Below are 21,535 nucleotides of genomic sequence, written 5' to 3'. Positions count from 1 at the left end.
AGCCCTTTTTGCATACATAGCACAAAGTATGATCATGATTAACCATTCCAATGGCTAATCATTTCCAAACATTTCCAACCTCTTAATGATCAACATACAAAACGATTATAGTACTATGCTAAAACGTATATAAGCCATTTTTGCATCGCTATCCAAATTTACACAAAATCCATGGGTACATGACCAACAACAAAAAGGGTAGTCCTATACATGCCATTTCAAAGTTCAACCAAAATTGTACCAAAAGGGGCTTTGATAGTGTGGGAGACTTCGACTTCCAAAATCCCGAGTCCGATGGTGACGAGCCAAAATCTATAAAACAGAGAAACAAAGAAACAGAGTAAGCAATTTATGCTTAGTAAGTTTTGAGCAAGGGATTCCAGCACAACAAAAGTATAGCATTCATATAGCTAAACGGATAATTTCATATGCACAAATTCTCAATATCATACTTACGTCACATTACCAGCCCTTATGTTCATACACAAAAGATCAACTTAGCCAAAGGCCGGTAGCTCATTTATTGACTGAGCGAATACAGATTTGTAAGGGATCAACTAATTCAAAGCACACACGAAACATACCTCATCGTTGGGATTTTACGAGCGTATTAATTTAAATTTTATAGCAAGATCGCTCATTCCCAAATCAAGCATCTTCGGGGTTTAGCCGGATATAACCACTCGCCCAAGGCCTTCAGGTCTTAGCCCGGATATGGTCACTAGCATAAATGCCTTCGGGACTTAGCCCGGATATAGTTACTAGCACAAATGCCTTCGGATCTTAGTCCGGATGTAGTCGCTTAGCACAAAAGCCTTCGGGACTTAGCCCGGATATCATTCGAGTAACCATGCTCATATATCAATAAATCATGACACATTCATATTTCATTTTCATTACCAAAGCTCAAACACAAGACACTTATCGCATTTACAATTTCGGCTCAATAGCCACATACAAGAGCATGATTTTGATTTACTTAAAACATAATCTAACCAAATCATAATTTAAGTTCCATTACTCGAAAACTTACCTCGGATGTTGTCAAACGATTCCGATGGCTATTCGACCACTTTTTCCATCCCTTTATAGGATTTGGCTCCCCTTTGCTCTTGAGCTTAATTTAACAAATAAATTGATTTAATCATTTGGGCATCGAAAAGAGGAACTCAAGGTACTTAGCCCACATATATTCATTAGACATTAAAGTCACATATGTACGGAATCATGAATCAAACTCAACACATTAGTTAATACTCTCCTTAGCCGAATTTTCTAAGTCAAGATAAAGCCTTCAATATGCTTACCTATGGCTGAACAACACATCAACCTATGTACTCATTCATGTGGCCGATTATGCATGTCTATGTTGAGGCCAATTATATACTCAATACCACACACAAATGGCATACCTTTTACTAACTAATGCATTACATATTATAACTCAATACACATCCATCATGTACTTCATAACCGAAACACCATCATATGTAAATATATACCTTGAGATATTGTATATGTCATACCAATTCGTTATGTGCAAACATATATATATATATACATATATATATGTGCAAGAGCCGAATCTCAAAGTTGATTATAACTAAACATGAACATAAATCCAAAACACAAATCTTACCTACCATGCAATAAGCATAAATCATACTTATGGATATACCATGGCCGAATACATCACAACACCATACCATTTCAATTTTGGTCATGGTTAAACAAAGAACTTAATGTCTCACTCAAAAATGCTAAAAAGAAAATCCAAGAGTCATCAATCCACCATCACATGTATCATTAACAAGCTTCATATTTAGCATGCAATGGCATTAACACAAAATCCACCTTGGCCGAATATCATCCCCATGACATAGCAAAATTTTGAACCATGGGCTAATTAGGACTCAAGCTAGCAACTAAAAACATGCATGAATCTCATGGCACGACCTCAAACATACCTTAATCTAGATACAAGTATGGCCAAACCTCCTCCTAATCCTCTTCCAAACCAAACATGAAGCAAGAACTCCTTCCTTCTTCCTTAGAATTTTCGGCCCAAAGAAATGAAAAAAGGATGAACAAATTTTTTTTCTTTTTCTTTCCCTCAACTCACGGCAATTGGGGGGGGAACACTCACACCATTCTTTTTTTTTCTTCCATTTCTTGATTACCCATACTCCTTATTTTATTTTTCCTAACATACACCATTGTCACAACATGTTTTATGACATGTTTTGCCCATCATCCTTTGTCATGGCCGACCACTAGCAAATAAAAAGGGGGAAATTGACATGCAAGTCCACCCCTTTGATTACGTGCACTAATAGATCCTTATAGATTTACCTATTACATATCGAAAGTGTCACACATAAGTCCTATCGACTAATTTCACATGCAATTTACTAAATCGAAGCTTAAGACTTTCACACATTCATAATCACATATTTTAGACAATAGATATCTTATTCAAATAATTTGGTGACTCGGTTTAGCGGTCCCGAAACCGCTTTCCGACTAGGGTCACTTTAGGGCTGTCACACTCACATTCCATTACTTACATTATTCTAAATCATACCCTTAAAAATCATGTACAATGCCGAAGCCTTAGATATTCAACCATCTAATTTATTCATTTCAAATCACCCAAACGGCATTTGCTCACATTTTAGCATTTCAATACAAAACACTTGTTCAAGTCATTAAGTGTAACACCCCGTACCCGAGACCGTGGCCGGAGTCTAACACGAGGTGCTAACAGACATAATATATTTATTTTCACAGTCTATTTAAAAATTTCCAGACAGCTGGCTAACTGTGTCACTGTCACCTTAAAAATCATATCTTGAGTTCCACAACTCAAAAATCAGTTTCGTGATTTTTCTCTGAAACTAGACTCATATATGCATCTACAAAATGTTTTCTAGAATTTTTGGTCGGGCCAATTAGTACAGTTTATTAGTTAAAGTCTCCCATGTTACAGGGATCGACTACACTGACCTTCGCGCATTACAACTTGGATATCTCCCTGTACAGGGCTTCAATACTGATGTCGTTTCTTTATATAGAAACTAGACTCAAATATGAATCTATACATATATGGCATGACTCATAATTATCTCTGGTTAATTTATAATGAATTTCGAAAGTCGGAACAGGGAATCCAGAAACCGTTCTGGCCCTGTTTCATGAAAACCTAAATATCTCTTAACACACAACTCATATGACCGTTTCGTTTCTTCCATATGAAAGTAGATTCATCAAGGTTCATTTAAATAATTTATTCACTATTTAATTCCATTCCTACTATTTTTAGTGATTTTTCACATCCACATCGCTGCTGCTGTCAGCATCTGCCTTTAAGGTAGACTTTACCTATTTCATAGTTTCCATGATTCAATTAGCCCTTTTTGCATACATAGCATGTGACAGCCCAAAATTGACCCTAGTCGGAAGGTGGTCTCGGGACCACAAAACCGAGGCATAAAAATAATTAAAAATTTATTTTGATGCCTATAATATGTGTGTGCTCATGTATGACATTTTATGATGATTGATTTAGTGTTATAAGGGTGAATTCCACAAGAAAGGACTTAGTAATGAACTTTGAAAGTATGATAGGGAAATGTGTGATGACTAATTAAAGCATGCATGCAAAATAATGGACTTGCATGTCAAATTCCCCTTTTATAGGTGGTGGCGGCCATGACAAGGAGGATGGGCTAAACATGTCATGAAACATGTTTTGTTGGTGCATTAGGGTGAAATAATAAACAAAGGTGTATGGGTGATAAAAAATGAAAAAAAATGTGTGTGAGTGTGGTAATCCCCCCATTGCCGTGAGTTGTAGAGAAGGAAAGAAAAAATTTTGTTCATCCTTTCTTTGAGCCAAAACTAAGGAAGAAGGAGGATTTTTGCTTCATGCTTGGTTTGGAAGAGATCTAGAAGGAGATTTGGCTAAGTTTGCATCAAGATTAAGGTATGTATGAGGTTGTGTTAGGAGTTTCATGCATGTTTTGGTTGCTAACTTGATGTGCATGTTAGCCATGGCTCAAATCTTTGTTAAGCCATGGAAATGGTATTTGGCCAAAGTTGTTATGGTGATAAAGCCATTGCATGCTAAGTGTGAAGCTTGATGATGATGCATGCAATGATGGATTGTCTACTCTTGAGTAAGATTTTGAGCTTTCTTTTGTTTTATCATGATTGAAGTTGAAAAGGAGCATGATTGTCATATTCGCCATGATGCATTCATGAGCATGGTTCATGCTTCTTGCATGTTAGTTAAAATTTGTGTTTTGGATGGCTATGGACACCTTGAAATTCGCCATGCTCATATATGTATATATATGTTTGCACATGATGTTTTGGTTATGAAGGAAGTGATGAATAAGTTTGTTTAAAGAAGAAGATGTTGAAGAATAATTGTGAAATTGTAAGCACATTCGCCTAGCACACATATGAGTGCTTGATGCTATATTGTAAGTTTTGAGCTACAATATGCAAAGCATTAACTAGTAAAATGCATGCTGTTTTGTGTGGTATTAAGTGCATAATTGGCCTCAACATGGACAAGTATATTCGGCCTTGGGTAGCCTATTGAAGGCCTTAGCTTTTCCTTGATGCTCGAATAAATTGTATTGAATTGCTTGATGTAGTATAAAATGTGCATGACCATTGTGTATTCAAGCTAAAGGGTGGCCATATGACCATTTAAATTCCTTGTCATATTCGCCATAAGCTAGCACAATGAGGTTTTGATAAATTGAATTTGTTTGAATTAGCTCAAGAGCTAAGAGGGCCACAATTGGACAAGGGAAGGAAAAGTGATCGAATAGCCGTAAAAGCCGTTCGACAACATCCGAGGTAAGTCCTCAAGAAGTGACCTTACTTGAATTATGTGGAATGAAATATGGATGTATTGATTATTGATTTATGTGTGTATGAGTATTGAATGATACCCGGGCTAAGTCCCGAAGGCGATTATGTTAGTGATTATAATTGTGTTTGAGCCTTAGTAACGAAAATAAATATGTATGTCCAATGATTATTGATGTATGTGTGCATGAGAAATTGATTGATATCCGGGCTAAGCCCAAGACAATTATGCTGGAAATTATAACCGGTTAAGACCGAAGGCAATTGTGCTAGTGGCTACATCCGGCTAAGACCAAGGCATTCGTGCGAGTCATTCTATCCGGCTAAGACCGAAGGCATTTGTGCAAATCGTGATATCCGGGTTAAGTCCCGTAGGCCTTGGTGCGGGTTACCATAACCGGCTATGTCCCGAAGGCGATTGATCGAGTAGCGACATCCGGTTAAACTCGAAGGTATGTGATTTGAAAATTATAAGCTTGCTGGAAAATTTCAGCTAATGCACTTGTGAAATTTCCCAATGACAAGGTAAGTGCGGTGTGTGCTTTTGCGCTAGGAGTAAGAGCGTGTGAATATCCGCTCCTATGATGGAACGAGTTATCGGCTTTAATGAAGCCGTTATTTGTGTATGAACATAAGAGTTGGGATGGTGAAGTAAGTATGATTATGTGAATGTGCATTAATGAAGTGATGCATTTAACTATGTGAATGTATTGCTGTAATTAGAGTTGATTATATTCCTTGAGACTTACTAAGCATAAAAATGCTTACTCATTGCTTTGGCTCTCGGTTTTCTAGATTTCGCTCGATAGCAATCGGATTCGGGATCGTTGAAGTCGAAGTCATCCACACTATCAAGCCCCCATTTTGGTATAAATTCTTGGTTGAACTTGAAATGGCATGTATAGGACTACCCTTGTTGGTTTAAATATGTTATGATGTATATGTGTACGGCCATGCGAAAATGGCTCGTAATAGTGAAGTATCAACTCAAACTATTTGCGGTTTGTATATATATATATGGTGTCATGATGTGACTATGAATTGGAAATGGGAATGTTGGTCACATGATCAGCCATTGGCATGGTTAAAATGATCATATGTGGACCTATGTAAGGCAAGACTAGTTGGTTCATGGAGACTACAAAATAGGTAAGACCTACCTTAAAACAGATGCTGCCAGCTGCAGTAACGTGAATGTGAAAAATCACCAAAATTTGTAGGAATGGTATTAAATAGTGAATCAGCTATGTAAATGAACATTGATGAGTCTATTTTCATATGGAAGAAACGAAATGGTCATAGGAGTTACATGTTAAGAGATATTAAAGCTATTGTGAGACAGGGCCAGAACGGTTTCTGGGTTCCCTGTCGCAACTTTAAAATTTACTATAAATTATCCAGAAATAATTAGGAGACATACCTTATATGTACAGATTCCATTTTGAGTCTAGTTTCATTAGAAACAAACGGCACCAGCATTAAAGCCCTGTACAGAGAGATATTCAAGTTATACCACGCGAAGGTCAGAGCAGTCGATCCCTGTAACATGGGTGACTTTAACTAATAAACTGTACCAATTTGCCCGACCAAAATTCTAGAAATAAATCCATGGATGGATATATGAGTCTAAATTCAGGGAAAATTTACGAAACCAGTTTCCGAGTTTTGAAACTCGAGATATGATTTTTAAGGAGACAGTGACGCAGTTTTTCCAGCCTGACTGGAAATGTCCAATGAATGGGCAAAACAAGTGAACTTGGCTTGCTAACCCCTCGTGTCCGACACCGGCGATGGTCTCGGGTTCGGGGTGTTACATAGCACAAAGTATAATCATGATTAACCATTCCAATGGCTAATCGTTTCCAAACATTTCCATACCTCTTAGTGATCAACATACAAAACGATTATAGTACTATGCTAAAAACGTATATAAGCCATTTTCGCATGGCTATCCAAATTTACACAAAATCCATGGGTACATGACCAACAACAAAAAGGGTAGTCCTATACATGCCATTTCAAAGTTCAACCAAAATTGTACCAAAAGGGGGCTTTGATAGTGTGGGAGACTTCGACTTCCAAAAATCCCGAGTCCGATGGCTGACGAGCCAAAATCTATAAAATAGAGAAACAAAGAAATGGAGTAAGCAATTTATGCTTAGTAAGTTTTGAGCAAGGGATTCCAGCACAACAAAAGCATAGCATTCATATAGCTAAACGGATAATTTCATATGCACAAATTCTCAATATCATACTTACTTCACATTACCAACCCTTATGTTCATACACAAAAGATCAACTTAGCCAAAGGCCGGTAGCTCGTTTATCAACCGGCGAATACTTATTTGTAAGGGCTCAACTAATTCAAAGCACATACGAAACATACCTCATTGTTGGGATTTCACAAGCGTATTAACTGAAATTTTTACAGCAAGTTCATTCATTCCCGAATCACATACCTTCGGAGTTTAACCGGATATAGCTACTCGTTCAAATACCTTCGGGACATAGCCCGGTTATAGTAGCTCGCACAAATGCCTTCGGGACTTAACCCGGATTTAGTAACTCTCACAAATGCCTTCGGATCTTAGTCCGGATTTAGTAACTCGCACAAATGCCTTCGGATCTTAGTCCGGATATAGTTACTTAGCACAAAGCCTTCGGGACTTAGCCCGGACATCATTCGAAGAACCATGCACACATATATCAATAAATCATGACACATCCATATTTCATTTTCATTACCAAAGCTCAACACAAGACACTTATCATATTTACAATTTCGGCTCAATAGCCACATACAAAGAGCATGATTTTGATTTACTTAAGACATAATCTAATCGAATCATAATTTAAGTTCCATTACTCGAAAACTTACCTCGGATGTTGTCGAACGGCTTCAACGACTATTCGATCACTTTTTCCTTTCCCTTATCCAACTGTGGTCCCTAAGCTCTTGAGCTAATTCAAACAAATTTAACTTATCAAAGTCTCATTCGCTAGCTTATGGCGAATATGACAAGGAGTTTGATAGGTCATATGGCCACCTTTTAGCTCAAATACACAATGATCATACGCATTTTTAATCACATCAACAATTTAATACAATTCATTCGGACATCAAAAGAGAAGCTCAAGGTACTTAGCCCATATATACATTAGACATTAGAGTCACATCATGCGAAATCACGAATCGAATTCAACATACTAGCTAATATTTCCCTTAGCGAATTTTCTAAGTCAAGCTAAAGCCATCAATAGGCTACCAATGGCCGAACATACACATCTATGCTAAGGCCGATTGCAACACTTAATACATTCTACAAGTATGGTCACTTGTGTTGACTAAACACCATTTGTTTCAAGTTCAAAACTTGGCTAATACACATATATACACTATTAAAGCATCCTCTCCTTTACACTAATTCAACACATGCATTACCCATAATATACCAAATTACATTCGGCCTTAGCACACAACTTGCTAGCCGATTCTTCTCCATCTAGCAACTAATGCACATACGAGTTCATTTGTTAGACTCTACTTCATCTAACAACAACCTTATTTCTCTTCTATATCCTACCATGGCCGAATGCATCACAACACCTTACCATTTCAATTTTGGTCATGGTTGAACAAGGAACTTAATGTCTCACTCAAGGATGCTAAAAAGGAGATTCAAGAGTTATCAATTCACCATCACATGCATCATTAACAAGCTTCACATTTAGCATGCAATGATATCAACACAAAATCCACCTTGGCCAAATACCATCCCCATGACATAGCAAAGATTTGAACCATGGACTAATAAGAACATCAAGCTAGCAACTAAAAAAAAACATGCATGAATCTCATGGCACAACATCAAACATACCTTAATCTTGATACAAGTATGGCCGAACCTCCTCCTAATCCTCTTCTAAACCAAACATGGAGCAAGAACTCATTCTTTCTTCCTTAGAATTTTCGGCCAAAAGAAATGAAAAGGATGAACACACTTTTTTTTTTTTTTGTTTCCTTTCCTCAACTCACGGCAATGGGGGATCACACACCTTCTTTCCTTTTTCCATTTCTTTATTACCCATACTCCTTATTTTATTTATTCCAACATAACCCATTTACACAACATGTTTTATGACATGTTTTGCCCATCACCCTTTGTCATGGCCGCCACTAGGCTTTAATTTAGGAAATTTGACATGCAAGCCCATCATTTTCACAACATGCATTAACAGCCACTTTACATATGCCTAGCACATTTCTAAATTTTCTCACATAAGTCCTATTTGATAAAATTCACTTACAATTAACAAAATTCAAACATGAAATTTTCACACATGCATATGTACATATAATGAGCATCCACTATGACGGCTAATTATTTTTATGACTCGGTTTAGTGGTCCCGAAACCACTTTCCGACTAGGGTCAATTTAGGCTGTCACATTAAGCAAGTCCAAGTTCAACTATTACACATATAAGTACTAGCAATATAAATTTTTAACTAGCTCAAACTTCTTTCATCAACAATTCTTCATCAAAACATAAAGGCAATAATCCAATCCCTTTCTAATCTACCATAACCGAATGCTCAATTCATCACCCAAAATTCAAAGTTTTGACATGGGCTAAGTAAGAAACTTGATAATTAACTTAAAAGAAGCTAAAATTTCAAAAATCTAACATAATTTACTAACCTTTCTCAAGCTTAAAATGACCGAATGTCTTGCCCCCTTTTTTTTTCTTTCAAATTCGGCTAAGAAGAACAAAGATGAAACTTTGTTTTCTTCACCCCTTTTTTTTATTATATTCATCAATATTATAAAATACAAAGCCATTTAGTTGCCATTAAACTAATAAATAATACATATATTTTATATTAAACATCAACATGGCCGGCCACTACGTTAAAAATGGATAATTTGACATACAAGTCCATTCTTTTATATCATGCATTAATAGACCATTTTTAAATTAACCTATCACATTTCAAAAATGTCTCACATAAGTCCTATTTAATAAATTTCACATACAAATGACAAAATCAAAGCATGAAACTTTCACACATGCATTTACACATATAATAAGCATAGAATATAACGGTTAATTATATTTTATGACTCGATTTTGTGGTCTCGAAACCACTTTCCGACGAGGGTCAAATTAGGGTTGTCACACTTTACTTGTCCATATGGTATATTTTCTTTGCCTTTTGGTTTATGCAATGCACCTACAAACTTTCAACGATGCATGATGGCAATATCCACTGATATGGTTGAAAATTTTGTTAAGGTTTTCATAGATGATTTTTCTATTTTTGGTAACACTTATGATATTTGTTTGATTAATTTGGCTAAGGTACTGAAGAGATGCGAAGAGACGAATCTTGTCCTTAACTAGGAAAAATGTCATTTTATGGTCAAGGAAGGGATTGTCTTAGGACATAAAATCTCAAAGAGAGGAATTGAAGTTGATAAAGCAAAGGTGGATGTAATTGAAAGATTACTGGCCCCTATGAATGTGAAAGGAGTTAGAAGTTTCTTAGGCCATGCTGATTTTTACTGAAGGTTTATTAAAGATTTCTCAAAAATTTCTAAACCATTGTGTTTGTTGTTAGAGAAAGATACAGTATTTGATTTCAACAAAGCACGTTTGGAAGCTTTTAAAGATCTGAAAAAATGATTAATCTCAGCCCCAATAATCATTACACCTGATTGGAACTCACCTTTTGAGTTGATATGCGATGCAAGTGATTGTACTATTGGAGCTGTGATGGGTCAAAGAAGAAACAAAGTGTTTCACCCTATTTACTATAGAAGTAAAACTTTGACGGGAGCCCAACTCAATTATACGGTAATCGAAAAGGAACTCTTTGCAATAGTTTTTTCTTTTGATAAATTTCACTTATATCTTATAGGTACCAAAGTTACAGTATTTACTGACCATGCTGCCATTAAATACTCATCAGAACTAATACGATGGATTTTATTGTTGCAAGAATTTGACATTGAGATAAAAGACCGAAAGGGGTGAAAGAATCAAGTTGCTGATCATTTTTCTAAATTGGAAATTGGCAAAGAAGACGGGAAAATACTTCAAATTGTTGACACATTCCAGATGAGATGTTATTCGTTGTTGATACAACTCCTTGGTGAATTTGGTTAATTACTTGGTGTGTGGAAAGCTCCCATTGAGTATCAAAGGCCATAAAAAAGAAAAATGTCTTTGTGATGTAGTGAAGTACCATTGGAATGAGCCGTATTTATTCAAGGTATGCAATGATAACATTATTCGACGTTGTGTTCCAGAATGGGAGTTGCTCTCAATTTTAAAGCACTATCACGATGCTCCTTTTGGAGTTCATTTCGGTGGTATGAGAACTGCTGCTAAGGTTCTTCAATCAGGATTTTCTAGCCGTCATTGTTCAAGGATGCTCATAACTTTGTGAATCAATGTGATAAATGTCAGCGCACTGGTTCTATTTCCAAACGTAATGAAATGTTGCAACAGCCAATTATGGAAGTTTAATTGTTCGATGTTTGGGGAATGGATTTTATGGGACTGTTTCCAAGTTCATTTGGAAATCTTTATATTTAGTCGTTGTTGACTATGTTTTGAAGTAGGTGGAGGTTGTTGCTGCCCCGAAGGATAATGCAAGGACAGTGCTCAAATTTTTTCACAAGCATATACTCACCCGTTTCGACACACCAAATGCCTTGATTACTAATCAGGGTACACATTCCCATTGCAACCAAGTGGCAGCCGCATTAAAGAGATATGGAGTTAATCACAAAATGGTCACTATCTATTATCCACAAACCAATGGACAAGCCGAAGTATCAAATCGACAAATTAAGAACATTCTCGAGAAGGTTGTGAACCCTTCGAGGAAAGGTTGGTCCTTTCGATTCGATGACGCTCTATGGGCTTTACGGACATCATACAAGACCTCATTGGGGATGTTGGTATCAATTGGTTTTTGGGAAAGCATGTCACTTGCCAATAAGCGATGCAGGCAATTAAGCAAGTGAACATAGACTATGAAGCTACTGGAAAGAAAAGGCTGTTGGGCATCACCAGCTAGAAGAGATTCGAAGAAATGCTTATGAAAATACTGTGATTTATAAGGAAAAGACCAAACGATGGCATGACAAGATTATTTTGTAGCGACAATTAATCGTGGGGCAACAGGTTTTATTATTCAATTCTTGACTTAAATTGCACTCAAGGAAATTGCATTCACACTGGTCTGGACCGTTCAAAGTTGTAGACGCATTTTCTCATGGTGCGGTCACAGTTTGAGATTTACGTGATGGACACCAATATAAAGTCAATGGACAAAGATTGAAACACTATTTTGGAAATAAAAATCAAGAGCAGGCAAAGACCATTAATTTGGTCCAAACATATTAAAACTTTAATTTATTACTCTGAGATTTCATCTTATTTTATTCTTGTTTTGTAAAACTTGTTTTCTTTCCTTTTTGGAAAACAATAAGGTACCAATGTCAACAAAATAAGATTTAGTTGTCAACGCATTCCATACCACTATGTTATCATTGATCAAAATTAAGGGAAATTCAATCTTCACCGTTGGATCAAAACCCACTCAACCATTTGATCTGTTTGAGTAGGCACAATTCTTATTAGATGCAACTCTTCCCGCTAGCTTTGTATCTATCCACAAAACATCACGGCTCTACATCTTCCTCTTTCACTCTCTATAAAGTCTACATCACTATGCCGACTGTAAAGCACCCTAAGCTACCATTTTTATTCTTTTTCCTTACTCAAGATCCTACCTTTTTCACTTAAAATTGTCTTCCCTCAACAAAAGATGGTAGGAACAAGAGGTTTGACCAAGAAAGCCAACAAATCTACTGAAGAACATGCGTCCTCTGCTATCGTAGTTCATGAGTCGGAATCCCCTAGGCCAGTGCAAAAAAAGGAACCAGTAATCTTTTTAAATAAAGTGGCAAGGGAACAATTTCAAGACAACATATTGTGCTAAAATTTTCACCCCAAACAAGGCATTTCCCTGTCGCAACAATAAGAGTTGGGCAAACAAATTCACCAAACCATTTCTAAACTGAAATGGGAAAATTTCTGCAAACACCTTAGAAGCTTTCCCCTTCCTGGGTACGTGAATTCTATGCCAACCTCTATGACCAAGAATTAAAGCTTATACTAAAGCCTGGAATAGTTCCATTGTAGCCACATTAAGCTAATTGAGCCCATCTCCAATACCGGACTTCTCAGTGTTTCCACCAATAATTTAAAACTATGAGCATTCATCTGCGAAAAACAACTTTAAAGACTGACACCGATCAGTGGAATCTCCTCTCATTGTGCAAGTTTCTAATAATGACAAAGATTAAGAATCCAGGGGCATTGAGGAATGTCTGTGCAAGATTGATAGCTTGTTTGAGGATGGTATTTTTGTTGATCAAGAGTACGTTGTTGTTGAAAAAGAAGCTACTACTACAGAAGAGGAAATTGTTGCTGAAGAAGAGAAAAAATAGAAAAAGAAGACTCTGATGTGAATATTGTCACCGCACCTAAATATGTAGGTGTAAATATTGAAAATCTAGAACTAGATGGAGCGAGACTGGCAGAAGTTGCTGAGGTCACTCGTGGGCAGCAGGATAACTCATTGGCAATAGTGGTCTACACTAGACCACTCTAGGTGGCCTCTCCTATATAAGAAGCAATCGATGATGCCGGGGTTGAGCTGGAACTTGAGAAGCGATCCGAAAACTGTACAAAGCCCAAAGAAAAGAAAAGAAAGCACTCCAAGGACAAAAAAGATAAGAAGAAAAGGAAAAGAAAGAAACATCGTGCAGCCACAGCGATGGCTGTGAATAACTAAGTTAGTTTTATTTTAAAGTTGTAGCTATAGTTTTCATGTATTGCATATAGTTGTAAGTCACATTTTGTTTAGTACACATTGTCACTGCATTTTTATTTTCATTATATATTCATGTCAGTGCATTGGGGACAATGCAATCTTTAAGTTTAGGGGAATGTATATGGGATTTGGAAATACACCCACATTTCAAAAAAAAAATTGAAGAATGCAAGATTTATACACAATTGTTTGAAAATTTTTGTTACATTCGATGCTTAATTCTTGGATCATGTGAATTGTCAATGAATGAGTTGGATAAATTTGACTGAATGTTGTATCTTCAATACTTTGATGGATGATTTAGGTCGCATTAGTAATAAAAAACTAGTAGCATTCCTTGAATCTTGAGTGAAACTACCTTTTTCAGCTGCTTATATATATATAGATAGTTATAAATAAGAGACACTACAAAGTGGGTGTATTGTGGAATGTTAAAAAGGGAACACTCCAATACAAGTATTAGAAAAATGAATCTGGCCAAAGGCCATCGCTGCATGAGTGTGTGTCGATGCAATTATGTACTCCCTGGGGGTTTGTTGCACCCCATCGTTACTTTTGAGGAACAAGGGTATAGTAATGCAACGATATCCCTTATTCTAGAAAAAAAAGATATATAAATACTTAGCATTGTAAAATAAATGTTTTACTGGGAGATAGAATTTAGGATTTGAAACATGATGCTGGCCTTTATGAAAGTGCAATCTTACTCATTCGTGCTTATGTATTGTCGATGCAATATTATTTCACTTAAATGTGATTCATTCATTGGGAATTTAGAGGGTTCCAGTTGCTAGAATGATCATTTTCCTTAGAAAGATTTTTGTAGCCTTACTAGTTTCTATTTTACTTGAGAACAAGTAAAAGCTCAAGTTTGAAGGTATGATTGTACTAGAAAGAACATATGTTTTCTCCCTACTTATTGGCCAATTTGTTCCCATTTAGTTATCTATAGCATTCATTTTAGCATTTTCAGTTTAGTAAATTGCATTTTATAACCTAGTGAATCCTAGCCTATTTTATCCTTAATTTTGCTATCTTTCTGCACTAATGTCATTGCATTAGTTAATTCCATATTGCATCCAGAATAGTCGCCGCAGTGACAGCTGTCTAATAATAGCTAACTATGCATGAGCTGTCCAATCTGGTATAACTACCCTGTACGTACAAGTACAGAAGAATCCTGAGGGAAGGACACCTGTATAGTTAGGGAGAACATTAAAGGTTGAGAGGAAGAAAAGGAGGAAAAAACCTCTATTCTCTTACCCTATTTTAAAGCTTGCGGCCATGGCAGCTTGAGCCTCCTCTGAGTGAGCCAATGTGAAGAATGATGCAAAGCCACTCCTGATGAGGAAATCTAAGTACAGAATAAGGGAAAATGGAGAGATCCAGTCGAGTAGCCTAGGAATAGTATTCTTCATTCAATTATTTCTTATTTCTTTGAAAACATTGGTGATTACTCTATGTTTTCTGTTGTATGGAAGTACAATGAATGCTTTGTTAAATGTTATCTTATTAAATATTGTTTTTATTGTTTAATCTTGGGGGTTTCAATGTTTTAAACACAGAAGTGTTATTGCAGTCACTAAAATTAGAAGGTGCAGTGACAGTTTGAGCTAACAAGCATTTCAGCAGAAGTTGACTAAGGACTAAAGGAATTTAGTCCACTTGTGTTTAATAGTGCCATATTGCCATCATCGGAAGGTGAGGTTAACGAGCATGGTTAAGTCCCAGATTAAATAAAAGAGTGGCATTTGGTAAGATACACATTAATTTTTATTGCGTCAACAATCACCTATCTTTTATACCTTGTGAGTACTTACTATACTACTGAAGATTCATGTTGGGGATCCCAGTTTATCATTACCATATTTTATTTCATTTTTTTTTAAGTTATTGCTCCGACAATTACCCACACAATTCAATTCAATTTTTTTAGCTATTGCATCAACATTAATAGACAAAGAACTATCGTCCCTGCATGATCGATATCCAACAGATCTGCCTACTATACTTGCATCGATAGTGTACGCTTGCACATTTTTGCATCGGCAGTTTGAGCTGATAAGCATTTCAGTGGAAGTTGAGTAAGGACTAAAGGAATTTAGTTTACTTGTTATTAATAGTGCTATATTGCCATCAAAGCTATGCTTAATACTGTAACACAATAAACAATAACCAAATATAGTGATTTCGTCGGGTGAGCTGTTACATAATTCAGTTTGAAAGAAATCCTAATTTACTCAGTTTTTAGGAACAACAAATATTAGAGTTGTCCACCACTAGCATGCTTCCTCTTTCAATAAAGATACAACACATTTCAAACTGTCCTCTAGGGTACACATCATTTTATCAAGCACCTTCGAAGTGTTTTCCAACCATTACTTAGCATTAGCAGAGTTGTCATCTTTTTTGCCCCTAAATTTTTCTACCCCACATTTATGAACTTTATCGATCGGGGGTTGCTTAACATTTATTGTACTAGGGTTTTGAGGATGAAGAGGTTTGACAAGAGGCACGATCATAAGAGTAGGATGCATTTGAGGTTGTGGAGTTGAATGGGTATCTCCCACAAACTGGGTGAACTCTTGCCTCACTCCTAGGTCCTTGAGAAACGGGCAAACTATAGGCAGCTCCCTAATCGAAAGAAAGAACATTACTATCAACTTCATTAGAAACGACTTGATTTGATTTGACCAACATGGTTTATCTATGTGAAAAACATAATCAATTCGGATCAGAATGCATCACATTATCATAGGTTATTGTGGCATGTATTTCTAAACTTAACACGCGCTATGTTTTAGTCCTAGAATCGACTAAACCGTAGCTTTGATACTACTAAATGTAACACCCCTCACCCGACCCAATTGTCAAATCCAAGCTACAGGATACCATATTCATTGTCGGAGCAGTTACAGTCAATTATACAGTAAATTCTATTCAAGCATGCAATTAAACGTTTAACAAATTTATATTATGTTACACTATCCAATCCGAACCTTAATTGATCTTACGAAAGTTCAAAACCGTCCTAGGTTTGAACTTGGATTAAACTAAAAATTTTCAAAATTTAGCAAGTGGGTATCGTGATATCTCTAGCTCGGTATCATGGTAACAAAAATAGTAGCTAAACTCCAAAATAAGCCAAACGGGTATCACGATGTCAAAGACAGTAGCTAGACTTCTCAACCTGAGGATCAAATTGCAAAGTGTTCAAAATATAACAAGTGGGTATCATAATATTAAGGGTATGGCATCGCAATACTGGAAACAGTTCATTAATTCCCTTGTTATTGGTAAAAACACAACTTTGGTATTTATTTCAAGTTTCCACCAAAACCTATCATTTCGTGCATAACTGACCAATTTCATCAGCACCAAAGCAACACAAATTCATACGAAAATAAATGCAAATAACCAAATTTAATCTCATACCGATTTATATCACCTATTTAATCAATAGACATATTAGGAAAAACAATAAGGTGAGTATTATACCAACATCAAACCATAATATAACATTGTATTTATCATGCCATTCATTTAACTATAGGTAACATATTTGAAATCTCAATCCAAGCAAGAGTAATGTACTCACATATATGTTATAGACTTTACTTTCCCAACATTCAATAATTCATCATTTAAATACCGAATTCATTCCATGTCATTCAATTTCTCATTTCATATTATCCATATCGCTCGATGAAACCTAGTCAATGTGCTCAGATACACAAGTATTAAACCACATCAGTTGCTTGTCTGAGTTAAATATATTCGTGTCAGGTTACCAATCCATGTTAAACCTTTATAATGACACATTTAATTGCTTATTCAAGCTTTAATAAACTTTAATACTAACATCATAAATATTAAATATTCATACTTACAGACCGAGTTTACAACTCTTGAAAATTTTCATTTTCAAGACTATTAAAAATCGGGCTATTAAAAATCGGGTTGTTACAACTCTTGAAAAATTTCTTCCTAAAAATTCTAACTATGTCATCTCTAAATGTTTGGTTAGAATGCTAAACTGATTCTAACGAAGGCACATTGTTTGACAAGGCCTTCACCGGCCGGATAGACCACATAACAGCCCACCCAAGAAGCAAACCACGATCCTTCTTAGAAAACCCTTAAACGAGATACGCCAAAAGAAAAGAATGAATTCACCTAACCAGCCCACGTCACAGCGCCCCAAGGATCCAAAATTACCTACACTGTTTCAAGAAAGACATTTCTTCTTATAGGGCTAAGACGAAGCCCTTATATTCCAACACAATAAACGCATTCTCTCCCACCAAAGAAACAACATTGGAGAAATACGATCAATATTAGAAAACACACAATCGGTCTATACCCACCACACACTAAAATTAGCGAGGAGAAGAGCAGCATCACCACCATTCAATCTTCATTTCATATTGTTAGATAATTATCTTAAGTTAGCTTATCAGTCTGTTTGCGGAAAACAGAGAGCTGATTATTTTCAACCTTTTTACTGTATTCATTGAAGAGAAAAATGGTTAAGCCAAATTTGTGTTTTAGTGGGTGAAAGCGTTGGAAAAAACATGAAATGGCCGGCAAGCTTCTTCTCATGCGGAACAAATTGCAGTAGTTGGCGTAAGAATTTGATCCAAAACATGTAATATAGCAACAGAAATCTCATTGAATCTGCATGTACACATATTTTGCATAAATAAAATGTTAACCCCGTAATAATTTTCAATAGAATTTCCTCACTGTTTTAATTTCCTGTAAGAATAAGAGATAATATTCGTTATTCGATGGCAGCAGCGATGGGAGGAAAGCTTCCAGGGCCAGCGTCAGGAACGGCACCGGCCAATGCCTATACGACGGAGAGTAACCCCATTGTGGTGATCGGTGAACAGTATATTGTCCCATACCCTGTGGATCTTAAAATACAACACACGGTATTTACGGTTGCTGAAAATAACTTCGATATCACCGACGTTAATGATAACCCTATTTTCAAGGTTAAAAATAAGTTGTTCAGCTTTCCTGATCGCCGCGTTTTGCTCGACGCTGCTGGAAATCCTCTCGTTTCCCTCAAACAGAAGGTAAAGGTTTGGTTCCCATTTTCTTGGAGAATAAGTGAATTCAAATTCAATGAATATAAATTTGGTGTTCTTTGGTTAGATATTGAGTGTTCATAGGAGATGGAGAGTTTTTAGAGGGGAAAGCGACAAATCAAGTGATTTTCTTTTCAGTGTGAGGAAATCGTCTTTGGTTCATCTGAAGATGAGGACGAAGACTACGATGACTAAGACTTTAGATGTTTTCTTGGCATCCAATACCAGTGAATCACTGCCTGATTTCAAGATCAAAGAGGGTTGGCGCGACAGCAGCTGCACTATTTTTGCTGGAGACGCTATTATTGCACAGATACTAAATTTACTATTCCAACCCTAATCATTTCTTACTAAAGCACTAATTATATCGACCTTTTAGGCCAAATATTATGCACAAAATCAATATCACTCAGAGAGCCAAAAGATTATGCACAAAATTGAATATATTAACACAACGTTTAATACTGCAAAGGCTTACTCTGGACAGTGGTTAAATTTTTTTTTAACTCAGATGACATGGGTTTAATCTATGTCACCCTTTTATCTTTAGCGGAAGTGGATGAAAATGTTTCAACCCATGTTATTTAAGTATCAGACAAAATTTTTAACAACTCTTCGACAGATATTTGAATTTATTTACTTTTACTTTTGATATATGTATTATCTGATGTATAAAATTAAACATAAGGGAATTTAATTTAGCCGAGCTAAGCTCGAATATTATCAAGTTCAAGCTCGAATTTGACTTAAAATTCGGAACTTGATATTCGGTTTGAGCTCAATCAAACATCTTGTTTTAAGCTCAGTTAAGTTTGTTTATCTATTTTTGTACTCAAATTCAAGCTTAGCTCAACGCAATAATTAAGTTTAAGATTAATAATATATATTAATAGTAATAATGTAATTTAATAATATAAAAATATGAAATGCTCGATAAGGCTTACGAGCCATTCAAATCAAGTATTACTAAGCTCGAATTCTGCTCTAACGATAGCTTGAGGTCGCCTCGATAATTAGCAAATCGAGTTCAAATATTTTTTGAACCGAATTCGAATAGCTTGCAAGTACTAATATCTCATTTATACACCTACTAAACACTATTAATATATGACAATTTTTTTTTCTAAGCTCAATCATAATTTCTAATAATATATCTAAATAATTATAATAAAATTAACCATTACAAAACATAGTTGAATTAGTAATTGAAATATACCCAAACTTAAATACCAATTTTTTTTTTCTGAATGGCGCTAATTATAGACATGTCAATAAAGGGTAATGAACTAATTTTGCCCTAAAATTCGGATAAAGATGAGATATTTTTTTACCATTTCTAACCTTTTTTTTAATAATCTTATTATAAGTTTTGATCATATATGCTCTTTTTGACATAATATCTAGAACTATTCATAGTTTATCCCTAACTCATAAATAGGAGGATAATGTGCTTCGGCGCACTCAAATCCACGTCCTTCTGTATTGACAACGATGTCTATACCAATCGAACTAAGATTCAATCAGCACCATTTCTAACTTTATGTTATTACTATTAAGCATGTTATTATTTGGGTAAGTAATAGTGAGCATACTAATTTGAATGCAGATGCAAAGAAAACAAAACGTGAAAAGCCTGGTAATTAACGCAGACAACTATGGAATAACAGCATACCCTAATGTTGATTACGCATTCGTTGTTGCACTGGTGGTGATTCTTGATGAAATGAATCGTAATAGCTACGACTGAACTTCAACCTCAATTTTCATCCTACCTTCAATTGCAAATCTTGATTCTCGTATTTGTATTCCTTTTTTATATCTATGAGTTATCGTGCTTTATATGTTGCACGAAGATTTTCTGTCAATTCTCTTATTTTTAGGTCTATGTACCTTTTTTTTTTTGCATTTTATTATACTCTAATTTTAAATTTAATCTTAATAATTTAATTTTAATATAATTCCATACTATATTTTTAATAATATTATTAGTTAGTCCAAATAATTAATATAGTTAAAATTTTTATTATAATATTACGTAGTTATATATAATTTGAATACTTTAATATTAGGTTTAGTATGCTTAATGTAAAAGAGGAGTGTTATATTAAATAACACTCAAGTTTCAAAATAATGGGTAAAAGATAGAAGTTACTACATCACAGTGTTTGGTTATTGAAAATTGTGATATAAATTACTCTTCTCACTATGTGCTTGCTATGAGTTAAAACATAAGTATTATTTGTTAATGTATTATCTTACCTTTAATATCTTTATTTTTATATAACTTAGAATAAAATATTAAAATGAAAATATTATAATATTTAATTTTATATTAATATTAAAATAATAAATTAAAAAGTTTTATTGTTTAAAAACAATATATTAATATTATTACTTTGTAAAAATAATAATATATATTTACTAAAATGATAAAAAAACTATATTTATATAAATAACTAAATATTTAAATATTTAATTTTATATTAATATATTAATATACTATTAAAATGTATAATTTTAATATTAATATAATAAAATAAATTGTATATATAATTGTTTAATTTTATATATTTTAAATTTTATATTAAATATATAAAAATATTTTTAAAATTAATAAAATAATAAAATATATTTTTATTAATA

At 34.9% G+C, this 21,535-nt stretch overlaps 1 protein-coding gene across 4 annotated transcripts; it reads left to right on the top strand.

The window, feature by feature from the left end:
* Nucleotides 1-18,170: 18,170 nt before the first annotated feature.
* On the top strand, nucleotides 18,171-20,639 carry LOC108462088 (protein LURP-one-related 15-like). Of its 4 annotated transcripts, none has more exons than XM_053020676.1 (3): nucleotides 18,171-18,422; nucleotides 18,594-18,880; nucleotides 20,499-20,639. In XM_053020676.1, the coding sequence occupies exons 1-3, from the start codon at nucleotides 18,371-18,373 to the stop codon at nucleotides 20,637-20,639; spliced, it is 480 nt and encodes a 159-aa protein (XP_052876636.1). In that variant the 5' UTR covers nucleotides 18,171-18,370. The 4 variants fall into 4 exon arrangements, with proteins under 4 accessions (XP_052876636.1, XP_052876633.1, XP_052876635.1 ...); XM_053020673.1 differs by lacking the exon at nucleotides 20,499-20,639 and adding an exon at nucleotides 18,960-19,311; XM_053020675.1 differs by lacking the exon at nucleotides 20,499-20,639 and adding an exon at nucleotides 18,960-19,311 and having other exon boundaries at nucleotides 18,171-18,444; nucleotides 18,597-18,880.
* Nucleotides 20,640-21,535: the final 896 nt, after the last annotated feature.

The sequence above is a fragment of the Gossypium arboreum genome, chromosome 10 (assembly GCF_025698485.1).
Source record: "Gossypium arboreum isolate Shixiya-1 chromosome 10, ASM2569848v2, whole genome shotgun sequence".
NCBI classification, from domain to species: Eukaryota; Viridiplantae; Streptophyta; class Magnoliopsida; order Malvales; family Malvaceae; genus Gossypium; species Gossypium arboreum.
This window is presented reverse-complemented; position numbering and strand designations above follow the sequence as displayed.

What these genes read in the sequence shown, in the direction of transcription:
- LOC108462088 (XM_053020673.1), top strand. Translation starts at nt 18,371, where the DNA reads ATGAAATGGCCGGCAAGCTTCTTCTCATGCGGAACAAATTGCAGTAGT. An exon ending in AACAAATTGCAGTAGTTGGC is followed by an intron (nt 18,423 to 18,593) that starts GTAAGAATTTGA and finishes ATTCGATGGCAG; the next exon opens with CAGCGATGGGAGGAAAGCTT. An exon ending in TCGTTTCCCTCAAACAGAAG is followed by an intron (nt 18,881 to 18,959) that starts GTAAAGGTTTGG and finishes TTCTTTGGTTAG; the next exon opens with ATATTGAGTGTTCATAGGAG.